This window comes from Lontra canadensis, unplaced genomic scaffold, assembly GCF_010015895.1.
Source record: "Lontra canadensis isolate GAN:19392208 unplaced genomic scaffold, GSC_riverotter_1.0 scaffold162, whole genome shotgun sequence".
Lineage (NCBI taxonomy): Eukaryota > Metazoa > Chordata > Mammalia > Carnivora > Mustelidae > Lontra > Lontra canadensis.
Window position 1 is genome coordinate 1894303 of NW_022631156.1, and position 23413 is coordinate 1917715.

The 23413-nt window shown below is 38.5% G+C and overlaps 1 protein-coding gene across 1 annotated transcript in view; it reads left to right on the forward strand.

Moving 5' to 3' along the window:
• The window catches only part of PCDH15 (protocadherin related 15), a 1265671-nt gene that overhangs the window by 773607 nt on the left and 468651 nt on the right, over positions 1-23413 (forward strand). The window contains exons 9-10 of the mRNA XM_032845308.1: positions 7116-7226; positions 17946-18116. Coding sequence (XP_032701199.1) covers positions 7116-7226; positions 17946-18116 — 282 coding nt within the window. The remainder of the gene's footprint in view (positions 1-7115; positions 7227-17945; positions 18117-23413) is intronic.

Here is a 23413-nt window from a genome sequence, read left to right on the forward strand (position 1 = left end):
AGTATTTTGGTCTCTTAGAAGAAACTACCTTCCAAAATTTTAAAGAAAGAAAATTATATATATATACAAATATAAGGGTAAGCATGATGCAGAGATGGAATATGACTGTAAAGCTGAAAATTAAAAAATTAAAATTCTAAGAAAAGAATTGATAAGATAAGTTGGTTGGAAAAAGAAAGAAAGTGGAGAGAATGTGCTCAGGTCGGAGAGTAGAACAAAGCCCTGTGCTAGATTTAGGGTATATTTTGATCTATAAGAAGAAATTGTATCCTAAGATTTTTTTAGAAGAAATAACCCTATATACAAAAAATTAAGTTATATATACAAATTAGTATACTAAAAATAAAGTTAGATACAATGAAGGATAAAATATGACTATAATAATAAAGGTTTAAAAAGATTTTTTTAGAAAGGTATTTTTAAGATAAACTAGTTAACAAACATTAAAAGGGGAAAAAGGGAAAGTTTTTAAAAATTAGAATAAGAAAAATATAAAATTTAAAAAATTTAATTACTTCACAAGACTAAAGAATCTTGGGGAGAAAGCCATGAATTCCATGCCTTGCTTTCCCCTCCTCTGGAATTCCACTATTCTCCATGATCAGTGAGCTTGGTCTTGGCTGGATACTCCTGCTGATCTTCTGGGATGAGGCCTGTTGCTAGGATTCTTACATGTGTTTGCCTGAGGTGGAATTGCACTACCCTTGTCAGGGGCCAGGCCAAGTAATCTGCTCAGGTTCGCTCTTGGGAGCTTTTGTTCCCTGAACGCTTTTCATAGAGCTCTGGAGGATGGGAATGAAAATGGCGGCCTCCCAGTCTCCAGCCTGGAGGAGCCAAGAGCTCAGGACCCCGCTCCTCAGTGTGCCCTTGGAGAAAAACAGTCAGTCCCTCCCAACTCCCTGGTCTCTGGCCACACTCCGAGCTAACCCGGCCTGTGACCCAGCATTTCTGTCTCTGGTGCACAGCCCTGTTTGGAGTCTCCAAACCCAGCAGATTCCTGCTGCACACTCCCAGAGGAGGAAGGTGAGTCTCCATGGATCTGCCACTTGTGGAATCCCTGCTCAAAGAGCAGTGTCTTGACTGTGCCATGGATGATGGTTTAAGGTAACCCTGAGCTAATAGCCCCCTGCTCAGCTCCATCTCTGCAGCCAGCTTCCCCACTCCTATACCTGTGAGCTTTGCTACACTCAGACACCCCTGGTTTTCTGTGAACCCACAGGTCCTGAGACCACACTGTCCCCACAAGGGCTCCACCCCTGCTTCGCCTCTGGAGCAATGTCCCTCAGTGGAAAAGACTTCTAAAACTTCGGTTTTTGTGCTCCACTGCTCCACTGCTAGCCAGGAGCTGGCCCCTGCCCCCGCGGTCTATCTTCCCATATATCCGCTTGGATTTACCTCTCCACATGTCCTACCTTTCAGAAAGTGGTCAATTTTCTGTTCCTAGAATTGCTGCTCTTCTTCTCTTTGATCTCCTGTTGGGTTTGTAGGTGTTCAGAATGGTTTGATATCTATCTAACTGAACTCCTGCGACCTGATGTCATTTTAGTCTGCTACTCCTCCGCCATCTTGATTCTCCCCCTTAAGTGAATTTTCTAAGTGAATACTCCTCCTGTATGTTTCATACAAGGAAAATAGAAAGAGGTGAAGCTAATAGTATGTCTTTACTTTTAAATTATGTGTTCGTTATATAAGCTTTAAACAAAGAAACAAACATTGAGCTTGCAGAGACTGAGAAGGGCCTATAGGAACCACCTCACACACATAGTGTGAGAACTAAGTGAATCATGAACGTTCTCATCTTCCTGGAAGATCAGTTCATGAGAGGGAGAGAATTCGTCTCAGGAGAGTGGCTGGCAGGTGTGAGCAGGGCTTCCGAGCTGTAGACTCAGGAGTCTTTCTAGAGCACATGGGCTCCTCTCCTTCTCCACTGTGTTCTAATAAAACAGTTCAGTATTTACAGTAAAAGTTTTGAAATAGGGAACAAAAATGAAAAGGGAAAAGAAAAGCCCCTGGGCACCACAAAACCTATGAAAGATTTGGAGATGTTTTTGTTGGTTCTATGTGTCTTTTCCGCTAAGTGTGTCTCCACGTGCTTGTAGGTAGAGACAGTGGAAAAAAAGAAAAAAAAAAGAAGAAAGAAAAAGAAAAGACAGGGAAGTAAGAGGATGTGACAGAAAAGGACCATAAATAGAAAGGGTTGCTCAAGAAATTGAGTGAAAAAGATCAAAGAAGGAGCATAAGACAAAAGGACAAGAGAAACACTTTTCCTTAAAAACAGAAACAGACAGCTGACTGCACATTTGATTTCTGGACTTTCTTCCTTAATACTTATGTTTTTAAAAGAATTCATTGTCTGTGCGTCCCGTGTCTCTAGCTTACATTTTACGAAGGTTGTTTCCTAATTTTTACTCTTCAAGCTGTAAAAATGAAACTCCCAGCAACTATAGAACAGCCTGGCCATGTATTTTAGGGAAACATTTATCGCCTTTCCCTAAAAAACAACCTATCCAAGCTATAGATGTAGTGTGAGATAAACATACATTACTTAGGAACGATCTTTTAGAAGTTTTGTGAGGCTGGAAATCCTTGTCACCTGTGCAGGAATTCCTTCTGAAGGCTTCCCCCTTTCTGGGATTTGTGGACTGGGCATGAAACATAATATGTGCCTTTACTGCCTAGAGACTGGAGAAGCCAATTGGCCACATGTAGTTTCCAAATTACAGAAAAAGAAAAATGCTCTAGCAAGCTAGCAGTTCTATGGAATAAGAAATGACATCCTCTGGGCATGTGCCTAATTCAATGAGGCAAAAGAATAAGGCACCATGAGAGCACCTAACTTGGGGTTTATTGCAGGGAGAGGGAAGCCTGAACTCAGCCACATCCTTGCAGAGAGAACCCATCTTTAGCCATTGTGGAAATTTCATGTAAACCTCAGTTACCTATTGATGTTTGTTCCTGCCACTATTCAGTTGCTAGTAACTCTGCTTCTATTAATAACACCATAATATTCACCAACTAACTTCTTAATTTCAAAACAAAATTGTGTGGAGGGCAAACATATTTAACCTGAAAATGTGGCCACCTCTGGCGTCTATCGCCACAATAAGGATTTCTTTCAAATGAGTCCCACAGTGTATGGATGGGTAAAATTGCAGATTGGTCTATTCTACTTAAAAATCTCAGGATGTTTGTTTCTTTTTGCTTGTTTATTTTCCAACTGATGCTGCATTATTCATTAGCAGGAATCACAAATTAATGAACTTGATTTCCATTCCACTAAAGACATTTTGTTTGGCCACAAATTAATTTTAATACTTTATTTGTATTTACTTACTTGAGAGAGAGACAGAGCCTAAGCAAGAGGGGCAGAGAGAGAAGGAGGGAGGAAATCTCAAGTAGACTCCATGCTGAGCACAGAACCCAACGTAGGGTTCAGTCTCCTGATGTGATCCAAAAGATTATGAACTGTGCCGAAATCAAGAGTCAGACGTTTAACCAACTGAGCCACCAAGGTGCCTTTGGCCACAAATTAATTTAAATCACTTTTGAGATGATAACTAAAAATCATGAAATTTCACACTCACATCTAGATTTCCCCTTCTATCTTAAGAAATGGAAATATGGTGACTCAGGCCCTGATTTCCAAATAAACCTGTCTAGCGTACCCAGTGTTTTTGTTGCTGTTGTTTTTGTTAATATTTTTGTTTTTGTTTTTTCAGCTGATATAATCCTCACATCTAAATGTCCCACATTTTTAGAGTTTGCCTGTCTTTGCTGAGTTTTCCTGTGGTCTCACCTGCAGTGAGTGTATTACTTACATCTCTGAGCACAGTGTTCAAACAGCTGCTTTAAAAATCCCTCTTTGCTTGTCCTAACATTGGTCTTCCCTGATTTTCTCTCCTGAAATGGAATCCCATTTCCTGGTTCATCATGGGTCCAGTTGTTTTAAACTCCCTCCTGGACCTTGTGAAGGTTATGTTGTGGAGACACTCATACTTCTATTATATTCCTCAGAGAAGATTTGTCCATGTGTTTGTTTTTAATGTACCAGACAACATCGTTGAGCTTACATTAAAATCCCTTGGGTGCAGCTTGAATCTCAGTTCCGTATACTTTCTTAGTGAACCTTTTCTAGTGTGCTTCATATAAGTGTGCTCTAGAGGTCATTTGTAGACTTGGACACAGCTTACACATCACATTCATTCTCTCCCTTCCTGGCTTTGTCCTTTCTCCAGCCCTCTATCAGCCTCCATCAGCATGGGTTGTCCCATAGTCTATCCCCTGACTCTTCAAACCAGATCTGTTTTCTATCAGAATTTTGACAGCCCCTCAAGGAGCTAACTAATGCCAAACAGCCTACTTAGCCACGTCGTCTCTTTTTTCAAGTGTGTGATACCTGCTTGGGTTATCTCTCTCAGGGTGTCTGGTAGTTTTTTTGTTTGTTTGTTTTGCATTTTATCCAGAGTTTATAGGTGTTATTCATGGAAAGACCAAGCCAAGTAGGAGATCATCAACCATATAGAAGCAGAACAATGAATTCCCAATCAGTTGCTTTCTTCAGTATATCTTTAGAAGACTAATATGTACACTTCTTTTTCCTTCTGAGCCATTCTGGCTCTCTTGAGTATTAGGCAGCAGCAACAATGATATAACCATTTCAAAGTTTTAACAACAACAGAAGTACAGCATTCATTTCATCGATGGCTGTGGATCTTCAGTGATGAGCTATCAGCTCGTTAGCCTCTGGCACTAGTCTAAAACCAGAAACACTGACATTTCAAATCTGTATCAGTCTGTTTGCTCCTTAAGGAAGGGAGAATTGGAGAAACTGTTGAAATGTTGTCTATTCATCTCTGTATTTTAAAAAAGAGGATAACTTTCTAATAAGAACATATATGAGTATCTCCTCATGTCTGTGTGTTCCAAAATATCAGAGAACCAAAAATATAGTATCACTTGAAATTATTATGTTGCAGACTTGGCAAACGTAGCAGATATCATTGCCATTACTATATGCCATCACTGATCCTTGAGACAAGTTTCGGAGTTAACATGATGTGTTAGTTACCTATTTTTCAATTTTTTTAAAGTTTTATTTATTTATTTGACAGAGAAAGAGAGATCATAAGCAGGCAGGGAGGCAGGCAGAGAGAGAGGAGGGGAAAGCAGGCTCTCCGCTGAGCAGGGAGCCCGATGCGGGGCTCAATCCCAGGACCCTGAGATCATGAACTGAGCTGAAGGCAGAGACTTTACCCACTGAGCCACCCAGAAGCCCCGTTAGTTACCTATTATTACCACATAACAAGCCATCACAACTTTCATGTCTAAAAACAAAACACACTGATTTTCGCAGTTTCTGTGACTTCAGAGCCTAGACTCAGCTTGGCGCTCACAAGGTGGCAATCTGGGTATCAAGCAGATTAGTTCTCCTACAGAGAACTCAACTAAGGAAGAATTTTCTTCCAGTTAAACTCAGACTGCTGTCACCATTCATTTCTTTATGATTTTAAGACAGAAGGTGTTGGCTTCTCACTGACTGTTGGCCAGAAGCTGCTCCCACCTCTGACAGGCCACACTGAGTTCCTTGGCTGTATATCCCCTGAGTTCTGCAAGGAGGGTGCCCAGATCTAGTCTGTTTGCAAGATGGAGTTATCCATGACACAGGGCACCCACAAGACAGTTCATCACCTATGCTATATCCTGTTGGTTAGAAGCAAGTGACAGCCCCTGCCACACTCAAGGGGAGGTTTTACATGAAGCCATGAGATGCCTGTCAGGATGTGGGGATGGACAGGGGCTCCCTCAGGAATCTGTTACACACACTCTTACCTTCAACATTATTGTCATCATTTGTGAATGTCATATAAACAGATACTTTGAATAGTATTTTTTAACAAACTTACACTAAAGAGAGGGGATGAAGTTTCTATTCTAGTCTTAATACAGGGTAAATTAAACATGATCACTTGAACTATTAGCATCTTTGTTACCCTACTTGTATTTCTTTTATGTGTGGAAGAACATTTATATTACATGTGGAATAGAGAAAAATCAGGCATTTGTACTAACCAAAATCATAAAATTTTAATTACCAATATTGCAAACTCATCACTAAAACAAAGCACACTTTTATTTAACCCATGAGCAAAATCAGAATAGTTAAAATTGAGCTTTTTTTTCCCTCTTCTTTTTTCTTGTTTTTTCCTTCTCTTTACTTTTGCCATAATTTTCATTGAATTGTCTAAATAAGGAAATGTCTAAAATAAGGAAAGAGTTTAGGGATGAATAGCAGCTGAGCTGATTGACTACATTTAAAGCAAAATCATTTATGCTGGTTTCTAAAATGTTCCGGATCTTTCCCTCTTTGGAGCTATGCCAGGAGTGCACTTTTTTTTTGGGGGGGGGGGGCGGTTGGAAGAATGACCTGCTCTAGATAATGACCTATGAGCTCACAGAACCAAGTACAAATCACCATTGCCCTCCTCCTCCCCTTGCCCTCCTCTCCTCCTCTCCTGACACCAATGTTGAAAAAAGGATATTATATAGAAACCACAAATTGTGATGTTTGAACCTTTGATGATAAAATAAATGGCCGTAACAGGGAAATTTTCCAGATACCTGAACTTTGATTTAGAAGTACCCCAGGGCTATTCAAGAGTAACCCTAAAAATATAAGAAAAACTGTCTTGAGAAACAAATTTTGTGGTTATTATCAAAATTACTGGTGAAAAATCCATTGATCAGCATGCAGAGTTTTTAAAAATGACGAGAGTATCAGGGCACCTGGATGAGTAAGTCAGTTAAGCAGGTGACTCTTGGTTTCAGTTCAGATTATGATCTCTGTGTCCTGGGATAGAGGTGTAGTTGCTTCTGTGCTCCAGGGGAGTTGGGTGGAGAGTCTCTGCATTTGCCCCTCCCCCATTTTTTCTCTCTCACTCAGAAAAATAAATTCACCTTTAAAAAATGATGAGAGTAGTAAATATGAAGCTTATAGGCAATATTTTCAGATGATAAACACGCTCTCTGTAAATTTCAAAGGACTAAGTTGCAACATTGCATTCTCTAATTCATCTTATATTCAAAGGAGTTGATTCTTTATCTTTCCCAATTTGCAGACATCCAATGACACCTTCGAAATTCCCCTCATGTTGTCTGGAAACGTGGTGTTAAGGAAGAGACTCAACTATGAAGATAAGACCCGGTATTTTGTCATCATCCAAGCTAATGTGAGTATTCAGTCTCCCTAGCTTCCCTCTGAGGAACTTATGAAGCAAAGAACTCACCCCAGAATGTACAAGTGCTCTCAGAGTGCTTGGTGTAAATTATGGCCCAACAGGGTAGGCTGCCCACAGCATAATGTGTATGTTATATTCTTCGAGATAGGGAATGGGATGGAAGGGGGAAGGAGGATGGTTTCTACTCACTGTTTCCTTCCCTCTGAATCACTCACACCCACTCTTCAATACTTTGCTTTCAGCTCACACGGAAGTATTTTCTCAAAGTGTGATTCATGGAGCGTCAGCAGCAGAATCACCTTGGGAGGTTTTTAAACAGGCAGATTCCTGGACCCAACCTCAGACCCTCTGAATAAAATTTTTAAAGGGTAGAAGTGGAATGCCTGCATGTTTATTAACTCCCCAGGGGATTCCAGAGTGCACCAAAGGAAGAGAAAAACGGATCAGCAATCTTTTCCCCCATGGCTTCCATTTCTTGAATAGTTGGTCACTATTGGTGTCAGCTTCTAGGACCATAACCAGGAATGTATGCACTGCAGGAATGGAACATCAGAAAAATAGTTGCTTACATAACATGGACTTTTATTATGGTTTTAACAAAATCCCTAGATTCATGTAGATCAAGTGCTGGTTTGACAGCTGACGTATATCACAAAGGACTCAGGTTACTTCTCCCCTTACGTTGTAAGTCTGGTTATTTTTTCTGAAGTCTGGTTATTTTTCCAATGCGATATTTGTCAGGTGCTAGTGAATACCACAGCCATAAGCATCATAACTCCATTTCAAGTCTGAGGGTAAGCAGGGGGAAAAGGGGCAAAACTAGGACTCTTCTTCTTCCTTGTCCATGAGGAAACTTGTCCCAAGTCCTCTTCCCCTCTAGCCTGGGATGCCAGGAGGCAGAATAGAGAGATTGAAGGAGACTGTATGTAGCAAAGGGGAGCGAGGCAATCACTTCTGGATTACACCAAGTCCTGGGCATCTCCTGGAGATGGACAGGGCTGATAACCCAGGGGGACTGGGCTGGAAGAAGGAGGAGGAGAAGGAGGTGAAGGAGAAAGAAGTTGAGGGAGGGGAGGAGCAGGATAAGGGTAATAAGAGTTTGTTAACAAGAAGAACAGAATGAGGCTAGTTTTTCAGCAAACAACTGATACTGGCTGGCTACAGATGGCTTCTGATATTGACAGAAGTCCATAGTAAGTGACAGGATCACATTCTGAAAAGGTTATTAGACTCCGAAGCCAGCCTGTGCCTTTAAGGATGCCTAGGCATTGTCATCCTACTCACATAGCAGAACAGAAAGATAGCAGAGAGGGCCAAAAGGAAACATCCCCCATCAGCTCTTCTGAACAAGTTTATATGCAACAAGGCATCACTCAGTGGATGGCCATTTTTGCCCTAAAGATATTTTGCCAGTAAGGGGGGGGGGTGGATTTTGTATGTGTATATTCATATTTAAATATATAATTTATATCTATATATTTATATTAATATTGTCTTATATATTCATAAAACATAAATACATTTACACATATAAAATATATTTATTTTCTATAACATATATAATATCTATAATTCATCTTTTATATATAGTAGGTAGGTAGTAGATATAGATACATAGATAGAATTTTTGAAGCCAAATTTCTGGATTTACATTCAAAATTCTCCAGTTGGTTGTTTTTCGATTCATTGTCTTGGCATCCAGGGGTAGAGGCTAAAGCAGAAACGGCAGATATAAGAAAAAGTAGAATCAACTGGCCTCTCAGTAGAATCAGTAGGTATGAGTTCCTCAAAACCCTGAAATATTTATTTTTAAATATTATTTCCATGCAAGTGAAAATGAGAAGGAAAAATATAGTTCCCCTTGCCTGACTCAGAATCTCTAATAAAATGTAATAAAAAGTAAGATTGCTCTAGAAGGTATTTGAAAATTTGTTTTTATTGTGCTATTTAAAATGAGGTATTTTTTTTTTTAAGAAACACAAGCTAAACATCTGAGTTGCTATTTAATTTAAAATATTTATAAAGACATCTGGAACAATTTGCATGAAATTTGCTAGACTGCCCATAAGTGCAGGAGGGAGTGTTAATTTTTTAGCATTTCAGGGATAAAATTATGAGATAGATGGTTATGCGTGACTCATCAAAAGGAAAGAATGGAATTGGCAAGAAATTAAAGAAAAGGTTAATTTATCTGTAACAATTTTTACCACAAACATTAATCATAGAGTATAGAATATGAATGTTAAATATAAGAGATTAGAAGCTTTTTGGTGTTTTTAAAAACTTTCAGAGCTATACCCTTTTAATGGTTTTAGGATATACCAAAATTAGGATGCATTATAATTTATCCAACTATACTACCTGTTTTTTGTTTGTTTGTTTTGTATTTTGGCTTGGGAAGATACCCACTCTCATTACTCTTGTGAGAGGCAGTGAGTACAATATTGTGGCAAAAGCATGAATTCTAGAACCACGTTGCCTGGATTTAAATTTCAGTGCTGCCATTGACTAGCTTTGTGACTTTGGGCATGTGCTACTTATGTATGGCACTTTAGTGTTTGAAAATGGATAACTGAGGGGCCCCTCGTGGCTCAGTGTTAAGCATCTAACTCTTGATTTTGGCTCAGGTCATGATCTCAGGGTTGTGAGAATGAGCCCCATGTCAGAGGCTGTGCTTAGCAGGGTGTCTGCTTGAGATTCTCTCTCTCTCCTTCTGCCCCTTGCCCTGCACACACACACACACACACACACACACACTTTCTCTCTCTCTCTCTCTCTCAAATAAATAAATATTTAAAAATTGATAATTTAATAATGGAATTTTTATGAGAAAATATGCATATGTATGCATGTATAGGTAGGGCTTTTAATCTTACTAAATAATGCCATATTATTTTCCAAAGTATTACAACACATCACTCCCTCACAAATGGGAAAGAATTCCTCATTGTCTCTACATCTTAGACACATAATTTACTTAAAACTGGGGATTGGAACTGAAAAGCTGAATCATCCTTGCTTGAGAACCAGTTGTGTGTCTTCCTCCCAGCTCTGAGTTCAGGGACCTTACCTTTGTGTCCTTGGTATTAGAGCCTAGAGGATGGAAAGTGACAAGTGCTACAAATCAGAGCTTCTTCTCTCAGAGAGATGGTTGCTAAACTTGGACTGCTTCATATATGCCAACATCTATGTCAGGGAGCAAGAATCCCTGTCCTCTCAGAGGTCCTTCTAGCTGGACTAAGGACCAAATTGACATGAGACAGATTCACAGGAGAAAATAAAATGTAATAGGTGTACCCTATGGGGAATCCACGTAGACATGGGAATTCCAAAGACAGGCTGGATGAGGACTCTGTGTTATCCTGAACTAGAGAGAAGGGTGTGGCGGTATGGGACTTCAGAGGAAAGGGGTGTACTTCATATGGTCATAAGTAAAGCATATGTCTGATAATGAGATGTTTGCCCTACATACAGATGGGTCACTCAGATAAAATTTATCTCCATTAATAACCTTTATTTTGGGAAAGACCCCAATTTAAATTCTTCTGTGTGGTTAAGAGAAGGACAAAATTTATCTTGAGCCTGTAGTCTCAGGTGCCTTCAGCTCAAAATATGCAAAAGTTGTACGTTTGGTGGGGGGGGTTGTCCTGAACCCCTTCATCTGTATAATTTATACTTCTATATTTACATAGAATCATAAAATCCATAGATCATTACATGTTTTTAATTACATTTTTATGTTCCTTGGGGTTTTTTTGTTGTTATTTTGTCAGTGGTGTGTAAATCGATGTGCAGTGTAGATCATGTACATTTAAAACCTACATTATTCTCTTGGAGTCATAAAGAAAGTTGAATTATGAGCGATCATTTTTTATTTTAAAGTAGATGGTATCTAAGAGGGTACAGGTTTGATGATAAATTACTGAAATTACTCAGTTTGGATCTGGTTTTGCTTATGGTACAAAGATTTGATTGATGTGCAAAGGAAACTATTCAAATTTCACATAATTAGGAAGTTTCTTTTTATCCATGTGGACATGTTGTTTCTCTTAAATAAGCTGGGGGAGTTTTGGTTAGCATAAATAAGAAAACTTGTCACTTCTTTTATTGAGAATATTTGCAGTATTATTACCCACAGTTCATTTTAAATATGAATATGTGATGAGGAATGATTAATTCTAGAAAACGGAAGGAAAAGAATTCTAAAAAAGAGAGTTCAGAGATGTACCAAGATCAGTGGGTTTTCTTTCTGTTGAAATTTCCAATATAGTCTATACCACAGACTCCCAAATCACGAAGGAATCAAACTCATCTCTTTATACACAGATATTATTCAAAACTAGGTCTCTTTTGTATTAACATTATCCTGAGGGAAATACTTCTATACTCAAGAGCTCTTGAATCATTGTCAGAAAGAAAAAGTTTACATTTATTTTAGAATCATGGCCAGAGTAGGTTCTAAGTTAACCTTATCAATAACAGGGCAAATTTAATATTTCTCAAATATCAAATATCTAGAATAGGAACACTAAATGTCTTTCATAATAAGATATTGTAATTCTTAAAAATATTTTTTTCTTATCTCTGTCTTTTCTCTTAATACTATGAATATTCAGAATAGTATGTAAACATTATAATTATAAGGGCTTTGATGTAAAAAAAATTAATCACTTTGTACACTTTTGGTATCAACTTGTGTAAACAACTTTTTTTTTTAAAAGATTTTATTTATTTATTTGACAGACAGAGATCACAAGTAGGCAGAGAAGCAGGCAGAGAGAGAGGAGGAAGCAGGCTCCCTGCTGAGGAGAAAGCCTGATACAGGGCTCCATCCCAGGATTCTGGAATCCTGACTTGAGCCGAAGGCAGAAGCTTTAACCACTGAGCCACCCAGGTGACCCGTAAACAACTTTTGATATCAACTTGTATAAACAACTTTTCAAGACCAGCCCCCACTCTGACCTTCCCTCACCTCCACTTCCTGCTTATTGTAGAGTAAGTGCTGAACTGCACACCCATTGTTTTTAGCTCTGCCAATTTCTTCGGTGTATTCTGGGAAAGAGGAATGAAATAGGAAGATGATGCTTGGTGGTTAACAAATAGAAAACGTTTCACTCCTAAACACATGTAAGCATATGGACATGAAAATAGCATGCTGTTCTATCTACTAGTATGCATAAAAATTAAAGAAAATTAGATAAACGTCTCAAGCAAACAAAAAGCACTTCCAAAAAAAAAAAAAAGCAACTCGCATCTAAAATAGTTTAGACCTACACAATCTTGTTGCTTCTTTTTTTTCCCTCATTTTCATAAAGGAATCTAACACAAAATCAAGTTACTCTAGGACAAGTTTTAAATTTTCAGTTAGTGATATTCCATCTACCATTTGTGGGCAGAAACAAGGCAAACACCTCCCTGGTCTTCAGTAACTGAGTCAGGGTCAGAAAACACAGGGCAACTCTAATTATGCTGCAACTTTTTTTTTTTTCCTTTCTCTACTACAAATACCTGATAAGGTAATGAGAGAGCCTTTAATATATATATCTGAGTCAGTCTAGTAGGTGCTTCCAGCCATTTTTTTAAAGCTACAAACCACTTGAGTACAGAGTACATAAATGTTGGAAGTCTCTATTCTGAGGTTCCTGTGGCTTAACAAGAAATCTGTAGATCAGCATGCCTGTTCCCTACTCACTTTAAAACCAAAATTCATGTAATTTCATAGCATTTGGTAGAGTTCACATCATTCCTGGCCCCACTCCAAAAAACCAATATTTAACTTAATCCGCTTCTCAAATAGAAAATTCAGTACTGACTGAATAAAGAAATTAGCATTCAACCCGTTTGATCAAAAAGTAGTGGGCAATTAAACTACCTTACAGCAAGAAAGCCTTTTGATTGGGATAAAGGGATTGAAGCCTCACTTATCATCTGACAGAGGTGTTTTATTGTCTTAACATTGTTATAGTTCAAATATTTGCAATTTTATAGAAAAAATTGCTTGGTAAAAGTACGGATTGTGGCAATGAATTAGTTATCTCTGAGCTATTTCTAAAAGTAAATATCTTTGAGATTCTCTATGCTTAAAAAGAAATTTGTTCTTCCTTGCAATGTACGGATGAAACTTTTTACTTATTTAGTAAATCATTCATTCAAAGACAGCAGGTGTCTCTGCTATCCCGGGATACTTTACAGTATGACTCTGAAGAGCTTTACATTATGTTGCCATCATCTGGGGCCAGAGGATTGAATGCTTCGAATAAAGATGCTCAAGATTCTAGGACCAAGTCACTGTGGCTTTTCTGTGAAACATTGACAGAATGTTCCAGCTAGTTCACATCTCATACTTTCCTATTTCTTATGGCTCTCTCGATTCTATGTTCAAGATATATGTATGCTTTTAAATTCCTGCATTCCAATTTTGATTCTGGATTTTTCTTTGTATCATCTGCAATTCCTTGCACAGCTGAACTCACAATCATTAATAGTGACTTGTTTTTAAGGCATCTAGTTAAAAGTTCCATGTAAATTAATGTTTAATGTTAGAAAATGTGTAAATGGCCTGTGAAAGAATAATGCACATTGAGAAAATACAAGTTAAAAAAACTTGGGTAAGTTTTAAAAGAGATATATTCTTGCTTGCCAATTACAGCCATAGCTTCTAAATCAATGAAATATTATTTTATTTTTAAATATTTAAAAATGAAAAAATCTTCATTTCATAAAGGAAATAAGAGAAATGAGATGTGAAAATGGAGAAATGGAGGAAGGAATACTTTTTTTCTTGGAGGGATAGTCTTTAAAATGTTTTGGGTTCTCATGTAGCAATGAGTGGAAATAGAGATAGCAGGAGATCACATAAAACATTCATGCAAATAATTTTGTTTTATTTATACTACTCCCAATTTAGAATGTTATTTCTTTTATCTAGAACAGTCTTGAGCAGTACCATTTTACTAGAAAGAGCAAAAGGTTCTTTTCATTTTGGTTTTTATCTGAATTGCCAGGGGCTATGTTTTAGATGAGTTTTTTAGGTCAAATCTGGTTCTAAACTGGGAGAAGTACTAAAGTCTTCCATGGGCTTACACATGCTCAATGGGCAGGAGACCTACTTCCATATTTCTCCTCATGTTTTATAACACATGTTAACAAAAAATCGTGGGGAAGCTCCACACATGTAGTGAGACTGCTGGCATTTTTCAGTGCTACCTGTCTGTTTAGAGAAGTGAAGAGGGAACAGGGTGGGTCACCCCAAAATATGCCTCCCTGGCAGAAGGATGGTTTCAGGCTCAAAATGGCAGACAATAGAGGAGCTCTGCAAGCCATGTAGAAACAGTTCCCTGTTAGAAGAGCACCTTGTGCTCCCACAGGACATCTCCACCTGCAAGGGCATGCCTCTCCCACCAGGAAGATGAGAATGACTGAATCTGGACAAGATCCCATCAGTGGGGAAGGTCTGAACGTGCATCTGCAAGACAGTGACTCCTGCATTTACTGAACTTTGCCTGAAAGCCTGACTCTTTAGCACCCCTGACATCTTCTTTAGTCTTTAGCAAGAGTTGGTATTTAAGATGATAGCTTTGGGGGAGTTACTCAGTTTTCCTGGTGTCTGTGTATATACAGTAGGTGCACATATCATTAAACTGCTTCGGTTTTCTTGCTGCTAACCTGTTTCCTATTACATGAGGTCTCAGCCAAGAAGCTAGAAGCTAGAAGGGTGGAGAGAAAATTGTTTTTCTTCCCTGACAGTAGTTTCTCTAGTATTTTGTTTCCAAGTAAAAATTCATATTTTATAGGTCAACATTTTGTAAGCAGTATCTTTTCTCAAAATTGTAACTGAAGCCTTGTGATTTGGCTCCTTGGTGAGTCAGAATCTGCACAACCTGAGTGTTCACAAAAAGAAAACTTTATTTGCAGCAAATAAGGAGATCACGGGCGAATGACTTCCAAAACAATGGCTCCCCAAGCAAAGGTGGATACATTCCTTTTATTTAGAGTTTGGTGAATAGGGGATGATAGGGGAGATTTGTCATCATATGTAGAGGTAGGCATGAGGTCACACATGCCTCTGAAAGGAAACCAGCCTATAGACACATTGTATATTGTGGAAATGAGGCTCTTGTTCCTCCTTGGATAGAGATTTTAATATTATAATGAGGCACATGTGGTCATCAGTCATTCTGAAAATCATGCTGTGGTCCATCTGCACAGGCATGAATCAGGGATTAAGCTCAAACTGGTTAGGGTGGTCTGAGCCAGCTGGAGGTCTTGTCAGGGCAGGTGCTTGAGGGAAGAGTGGTTTCTGGTTTCCATTTGTCCAAGTTAAGAGATAAGCTGGAAAGAAGAGCTCAAGGGAAAATGTGGCACAAAGGTTGGCAAGTACAAGCAGGTGGGCACTCAAGGTCAGGTCTTGGAGTCTAGCTGGTGACAATATGAGATAAAAGTCTATGCATTCATTCACTGATGGATATTTTGACTGCTGCCAACTTTTGGCCATGGTGAATAGTGCTGCTATGAGCATGTATGTAAATATAACTACTTTTTGGAGCTGTACAGCATACAATTTTAAGGAGACAGAAAAAGTAGAATAAGTTTTCAAAATAACTAAATGCTAAGAAAGTAAAGATAGTCTAGATTACATCATAATGAATGACAAACCACCACCACCATTCTCACAGTGCATGTTCTGGACAGAGATAACTAAGGTCTGGTGTTTCTTCCATGTGTCCTCCTGGCGAACTCTCTTAGATAAATATAATCAGTATAAATTAAATGTAATATAATGAAATCACTTCCACTCTTGAACATGGGCTGCACATAGTGGTTTTTTCCCCAGAGAAATGAAAAGGGAAAAAAAGAGAGAGTAAATTGGCAATGGGAAAATCTGATGAACACAACCTCAACCAGGTGATCAAGGTTGAGTCATGTTAATAATATATACTCTTGCTATAATGTGATGACATGACTCTGGACTTCTACAGTCTTCATCCCCAAAATGCATCACCCCCATCTGATCTTGAGAAAAACATCAAATTCCCCACTGAAGAACACTCTAAAAATACACCTGACTAGTACCCACATTGTCAAGATAATCGAAAACAAGGGAAGTTGGAGAAATTTTCAGAACCAAAAGGAGCCTGAGAAGATGTGATGGCTACATACAGGTGGAGTCCCAGATGGCATCCTGGCATGGAGAATGGACCTCAGAAACTAAGGATGTCTCAGAGGTGGGGATCATAGTTAGTAACAATATATCCTCAAAGCAAAAAGTACACCTGGCCAAGCAAAGTAAGGAATACTTTACAGTTTCTATAAGAGGGACATGGAATGCGGTCTGAACTCAAGTCTGAAAGAATGACTAGAGCATTGTTAAGACCCCAGTTGGGAGTTCTCATCACAATAATTTTTTTTTCTTTTTCTTTTTTTTCCCTGTGTCCATAAGAGATGATGAATGTTATCTAAACTTATTGTAAAATCCTTTCACGTAGATGAATGTCATTATCATTACATTGTACACCCTAAACTCATGCCGTGCTATATGCCAATTATATCTCAGTAAAACTGGAGAAAACCAAACAAGGGAAAAAAAAAATCCATGTTGTCTTGGCAATACAATGTCTCATGGAAAAGAGAGGAAGTTGAACAGGTAATTGCCATAATTCTACAAAGACACTCTTCCTAGAAACTGTAGCTTTATAGTCCCAAAGCATGAAGAAGCAAAATAAAACAATTATCATCCAGAAGCTCAGAAAACTAGGTTATTTCAGTGACAACAGTGCACTCTCTGAAGACCAGCAGCACTGGTCTCAAAATACTAGGTAACAGAAAGGCATGTGTGAGCCATTAAACATTTCTTTGTAAAAAGTTCAGCAGACCTGGCAAGTTTTCTTCTCTTCCCTTTTTTCTCCCTTCATTTTACCTTTTTGACGATTTGGGGTTTTTTGTTTGTTTGTTGTTGTTTGTTTGTTTTTGGATATAACCCAAATTTATCTAAAGTTTCTTTCTTTAAAAAGAAAAAATATTATTTATGTATTTATTTGAGAGAGAGTGAGCGAGAGAGAGGGAGAAAGAGAAAGCATAAGCTGGGGAGCTGCAGAGGCAGAGGGAGAGGCAGGGTCCCCATTGAGCAGGGAGTCTGATGTGGGACTCGATCCCAGGACCCTGGGATCATGACCTGAGCCAAAGGCAGATGCCTAACCAACTGAGCCACCGAGATGCCCCTAAAATCTGTCTGCCTTGCTTGAAACATCATCAAAATTCAAAGACAGAGATGGGGGGGTAGAGGAGTCAAAAGCCAACTGTGTTTGCTAATTGGCCTTCTCGAAGGAAATGTGGAATTGTGTTGTACTTCAAGGATGGGAGATAGTCCACAACTTGCAGCGAGCCTCCTATGGACCTTAGGCTCCTGTCCTCCCACAGAGACTGGGAGGTGGGGTCTACCTTCTTTTGTGATTTCGTTTCAAAGAGACAGCTCCCAGGTCCTTGTGAAGGAGTGCTGGACTATAAAACTGGCAGAAGTTTGAGCTGCAGAAAGATTGCCATCAGAAAGGGCAGAGAAAGTATGGACAGTTGCAAGTTTTCTAAAGTAAATCCTCTAAGAGAGGTCAAGGCCTATAATTAGAAAGAAACCTGTCTACAGTCTACTCAAGCTGAAGGGAATGTTGGGTCCATCTCATTGTGTTTTGTGTTTCCTTTCTTTTTTTCCCCTCGCAGGACCGTGCACAAAATCTGAATGAGCGGCGAACCACCACCACCACCCTCACAGTGGACATTCTGGATGGAGATGACTTGGGTCCCATGTTTCTTCCTTGTGTTCTGGTGCCAAACACACGTGATTGCCGCCCGCTCACCTACCAAGCCGTGATCCCTGAATTAAGAACTCCGGTAAATGTGCTTGCATTCTTTTCCCTTCACTTATGCCTCTTTAACGTCAGTGACATTCTGTTCTAAGAGCTTGAAGACATGTTAGGTGAGAAGAACAAACTTTGCTATATTGGTATTGAAAGTTATTTATGTCTAAAACCATTTTCAAAGAAGGCAAAGTTTGGTCACCATGCATTACTGCATTCTTTACAAAGTCCAAAGTGTGTCATGAAGCAACTATTCATTGGACACTGATGATTTTGTTTCTCCACCTATAAATCATAACCGAGTTCACTTGCCAACCTGTTGTAGGAAACTTCAACATTCCTTTATATTCACCAAAGAAACACACAGTCCTAAGTCAGAAGACACACAGGCCAACAGGGTACTTGATCAGCCTCTTAGCATCTTATGATTTTAGTGGAGGTTGCATTTGGCTGTTTGGAGGTGGAAGCTAATGGATCCCGAATGCAGATATCTATCCCTTAAAGATGTACTTTAAAGAAGCAGAAAAGTAAGGCATGAATATGTATCTTGTACACTTGATTTTGCCTCTGTCTTGTTTTTGTTTTGGCCTCTTTTTTAAAATTCTAATAGAGCTCTAAGTTGCTGTCAGCCTGGAATTCACACCTCAGACCTGGCTGGGTAATAAATATTTATACCTATGAATAAAAATTATGAGGCAAATATACTAAAATATCAATTTCTCCCTTAAAAGGAAAGTAATAATAATTATTATTATTATTATTCTCTTTTAGAGAAGCTGAATTCATAGGGGGTGAATGTATTTGTGGTGCCCCTAGAAAGCCTTCAGTTTTCTGGATTAGTAATGTGGCTTATGGTGTCAGAATTTGTTGGAAGGTTTTTTATTTTTTTTTTCTCAAACATGTAAGAACTGTGGTTTGGGGTATCCCCTCTGTATATGAGAAGTTTCAAGTATAAAAAAAAAATTCCTTCTCCTAAGGGTAACTGACATAGCATCGTATGCACTGCTAAGGGTTCTTCTTATCCAGTGTTGCATGTCTGAGCCTTACTTTTGAGAATTCATAAATCTTAAATGGCTAAGATTCACTGGTCTGTCTTCCAGCATAAATAACAACTGGTCTAGTTGGCTTATGTGAAGAAAAAAGCTGGAGGAAAAAAAAAAGAATAAATGTTATGATGTACATTTAATGAAGAAAAATATAATCAAATTTTCAGCTCCATGGAGTGATTTTGAAGACAAAAAAAGCTAATGGGTGTGGACAAATAATTGTGGATGACCTAAAGTTATATGTCAGCATAAGATTTTGGGGAATATATGAGTAAGAAGACTATTAATGATACTGAACATTGATTTTTTTCTTTGAAAGGCATAATTGAAATTATGAGGAAAACTTATTTTAAGTATTCATTTTGAGTTAATTTACGTAGTGTCATATCCATGAGGTCCCCAAGAAGAGGGACATGGTGACACAGTGACTGGAGTTGGTGGTTCAGTGCGATAACTCAAACAGTACTTGATAGCCTGAGGGAAGAGGCACAGGTCACTGCCTGACAAGCAGAGGGTATTAACTTTATAAAATACCCCCGAGCATCCATTCCTCTCTCTTCCAGATGGCCGACTGAGCATCTCTCTCATTCCCGTGCAGTGCACCATAGAGATGAGTCCATGCTCCACATTTGGGGGAATAAAAATAAATGATACTAGTGACTAAAGGTTATATCGTTTGTTCCGTGTGTCATGAACTGGCCTAAACTGTACAGGGTTATTAATTGCAATCCTGGTGGGTCGCTCTTAAGGTCACTTGTGGGATGACATCTCTGAGATACAGAGTTTATGTAACATTTTTTTTTGCAGTCTTTTTTTTAAAAAAAAAATAATTTTACTTTTTTTCAGTGTTCCAAAATTCATTGTTTATGCACCACTCCCAGTGCTCCAACTAAAAAGTAAAAAACTGTTCTCTTTTAAAATCATGTCTCTTGAATTAAATGCTATGCTATAAAATCCAGAATGATCAGACTGTATGCTCCATCATCCCTTTTACCAGGTTGACCTTTTAACATTCTGTGAAGTGGAGAATTTTAATTTTATGTATTTAAATAATGATGGTCAATATTTATTTGATAAAGGGTATATTTTTATTGTCACGTAGAAAAAGCTAAATATATTTACTTGCAAAACTCGGCACCTGTTCTTATTATTAACCACTACATAAAACAATCACCGAAACTCAGTGACTTCCAATGACAGGTTTTTTAAGATTTTTATTTATTTACTTGACAGAGAGTTATATATAGAGAGATCACAAGTAGGCAGAGAGTCAGGCAGAGGGAGAGGGAGAAGCAGACTCTCTGCTGAGCAGGGAACCCGATGCGGGACTTGATTCTAGGACCCTGGGATCGTGACCTGAGCCAAAGGCAGCCACTTAACTGACTGAGCCACCCAGGCGCCCCGCTATGATAGTTTTTAAAATTTGCTCATAAAATCTGCAGTTTGGGCAGGCTTGAGGGACCGTCTCATCTCAGCCCTACATAGCATCAGCTGAGGATCATTATCTGTGCCCTGGGTACCAGTATTAGAATGGTTCAGTTAGCATTCTGACTGTTGGCGGGAGCCTATCCAGGGCTATGAGCTGGAGCTTCATTCTCACTCCCCACGGGTCTCCCCGTGGGGGAGACGGAGGCACTGAGTTCAAGAATGAGCTTCCCAAGGGAATGAGGCAGGAATTAGCCTTGCAGTCTACAGTGTCCCTTCTGCTGTAGTTAGACCTCAGCCAGATTCAAAGACTAACAGTAGGTACCATCTCCTGATGGGAGGAATGTAGAAGTCACATTGTAAGAACATCTGGGGATGGAACTTTTACTGTGGCAATTGTTGGAAACTGAAATCTCCCATGGTGTGGGCATCAAGTTTCCTGGCTCTTTTCTGCATATGCCGCTTTGGAGCCCCCTGATTCATGAGGGTTCAGAACTACAACAAGTTTTTGAGTTTCACATTCAAATTGCTGTGTTTATGTCTGTCCTTTACATTTAAAAAAAAATCCTTTTTTAAAAGTTTCTTTTACATATTTTTGCTAAAATTTCTAGAAATTTCAATAAATAAAATCTTGCTATTCAGAGTGAAAGAACTAACCATTTCTTTCAGCTAAACAAGACATGATGACTGTAATTACATACTTGCTGATCCTTTTCTGAACTAATTCTTCAATTTTTGAAAGCTTTGACACCTGCTCACCTTCTGTGTTGATGTGAAATTTTCCACCAATTACCTCAGTGGTATTCTTGACTTGAAAAACCATTCTTAGTTCCACCACAATACATGCAGAATTTATCAGCTCAGAAAAACTTTAAAAGGAAATCTGGTACATTGTTTAACTCATGAACCAAAATACAATAAAAATAAAAATTGACTATTTATTGAAATACAAATAATTGTGTGTTTATAGAGAAACTTACTTAGTAAATGTTTTGTATGTTTTTCTACAACAGAAAATGGTCTTCAGCAAAAATTCATGTCTTCACTAAGATTAATATTATATTGAATATGTAAATACATAGATCTGATATCTCTGGGGTACTAAAGCAATTTGTAGTTCTGTGCTAATTATTATTCATTTATTAATTTGATAAGTACGTCCTGGCCCCTGATGTACGTTCAACTCTGTGTTAATTGAGGACGTAAGTAGGATGAGATTCTTTTCCAATATTGCGTAAATTTATTCTCACTTTCTGACTGTGAACTTATTATTATGCCTCTCTGGTTGAAGTTTCCTGATATTATGGAAAATGATGATAGGTTCTGGAGAGTTCAGAACCCATAGTTCTATTTTCTCCGTTTTCTCTTGAAGCTCAAAGACACAAAAAAATGCTCACATTTTCTTTTCTTTCATGATTGAATAGTCAATCTTGTTTGGTTGGTTGGTTGGTATTTTTCTGAGTGATTTGTCTCTTGAGAGAAACACTGTAGTATTAATATGATAATATTGACATTTTATCTGTCAATATCTGTTACCTAGATATACCTCCCTTTACTTAGTGCTTGCCAGAAAGGTCATCTAGGTACTGGGATCCATGCTCCAATGAGCTCTTCCCATCCCTGTTGAGTTGGGTCCCAGGACTGTCTACCCACATGCACCTGTATATAATTGTCTCAAAGAACTCTGGTTTTCATATAACTGTCAAAGACAGCTCCCCTGTTTTATTTATGGTTCTCTCCCCTTCCAGGGAAGCTTTCCCAGTTATTATGGAAGTGGCACTGATCTGCAGTGATGTACAACTTTGATAATTTCTTCTTAACTCATGCTCATTGAGCAATCCAGGAACGTGTTCCTGTCCTCTTTTATGAAACTACTGGTTCTTCTTCTCCCCTCCATGGCCCTGGGTTTCTCCTCCTACATCTTTGATGGCTAGTTTTTTTTTTTCCCCTAGTTAAATATCTCTGCTTGAATTTTTACTTACATATTTGTTTAATCAATTTTTTGCTTATTCTTAAATATTGATGATTTTCCAGACTTCTGTTCTTTTAAAATTTCTTTACACTATAATTTTCACTAAGATTCATCATACCATCAATACCAAGAGATTCTAGTTTTCTTCAAATAGGAATGATCTGTGTGTTGTGGAAGTGTTTTCTCACTTGGAATCTTTCCTGACCTCCAACCTTGCATTTCTCACTTTTTTAGATGTTTTTGCATGTGCTTTCTGCAGATGCCTCATTATTCTTTCTAATGTGTTCATCCATCTCTTGTCCACTTCCTGTTACCCTAGAGGTCAATGTGGATTAGGACCTTGACTTCACTGACCCCTACCCCAAACTCAATCAGTTTCCACAGATCCCTTCTGCACTGTCTGTGAGATGTTACTCACATATGTGTGATACCCAGTTCCACTGCCAAAATATGCATTTAAAGACACAGTCCCCAGGCACCTGGGTGGCTCAGTCAGTTGATTCTTGGTTTTGACTCAAGTCATGATCTCAGGATCCTGGGATCAAGCCCCGAATGGGGCTTTGTGCTCAGTGTGAAATCTGCTTGAGATTCTCTCTCTCTCTCTCTCCCTCTCTCCCCTTCTGCTCCTCCCTTGACTCACATGCTCATTCTCTCTCTAAATGAATAAATAAAATCTTAAAAAAAAGACATACTCTCAGCTGTAGACCCCAGAACATCATCTCACTGTAGATAGTTATGTTTTTGAAATATAATTCTGATGTGATTGTTCACATCCTGTTATATACCAAATGAGCTCCCAAAGCATTTAGCATGTCACTCACAGTCATTATATATCATACCATGTTCCAGTCTCATCTCTTGTAACTTGCCTAGTGCAACCTACCTAAT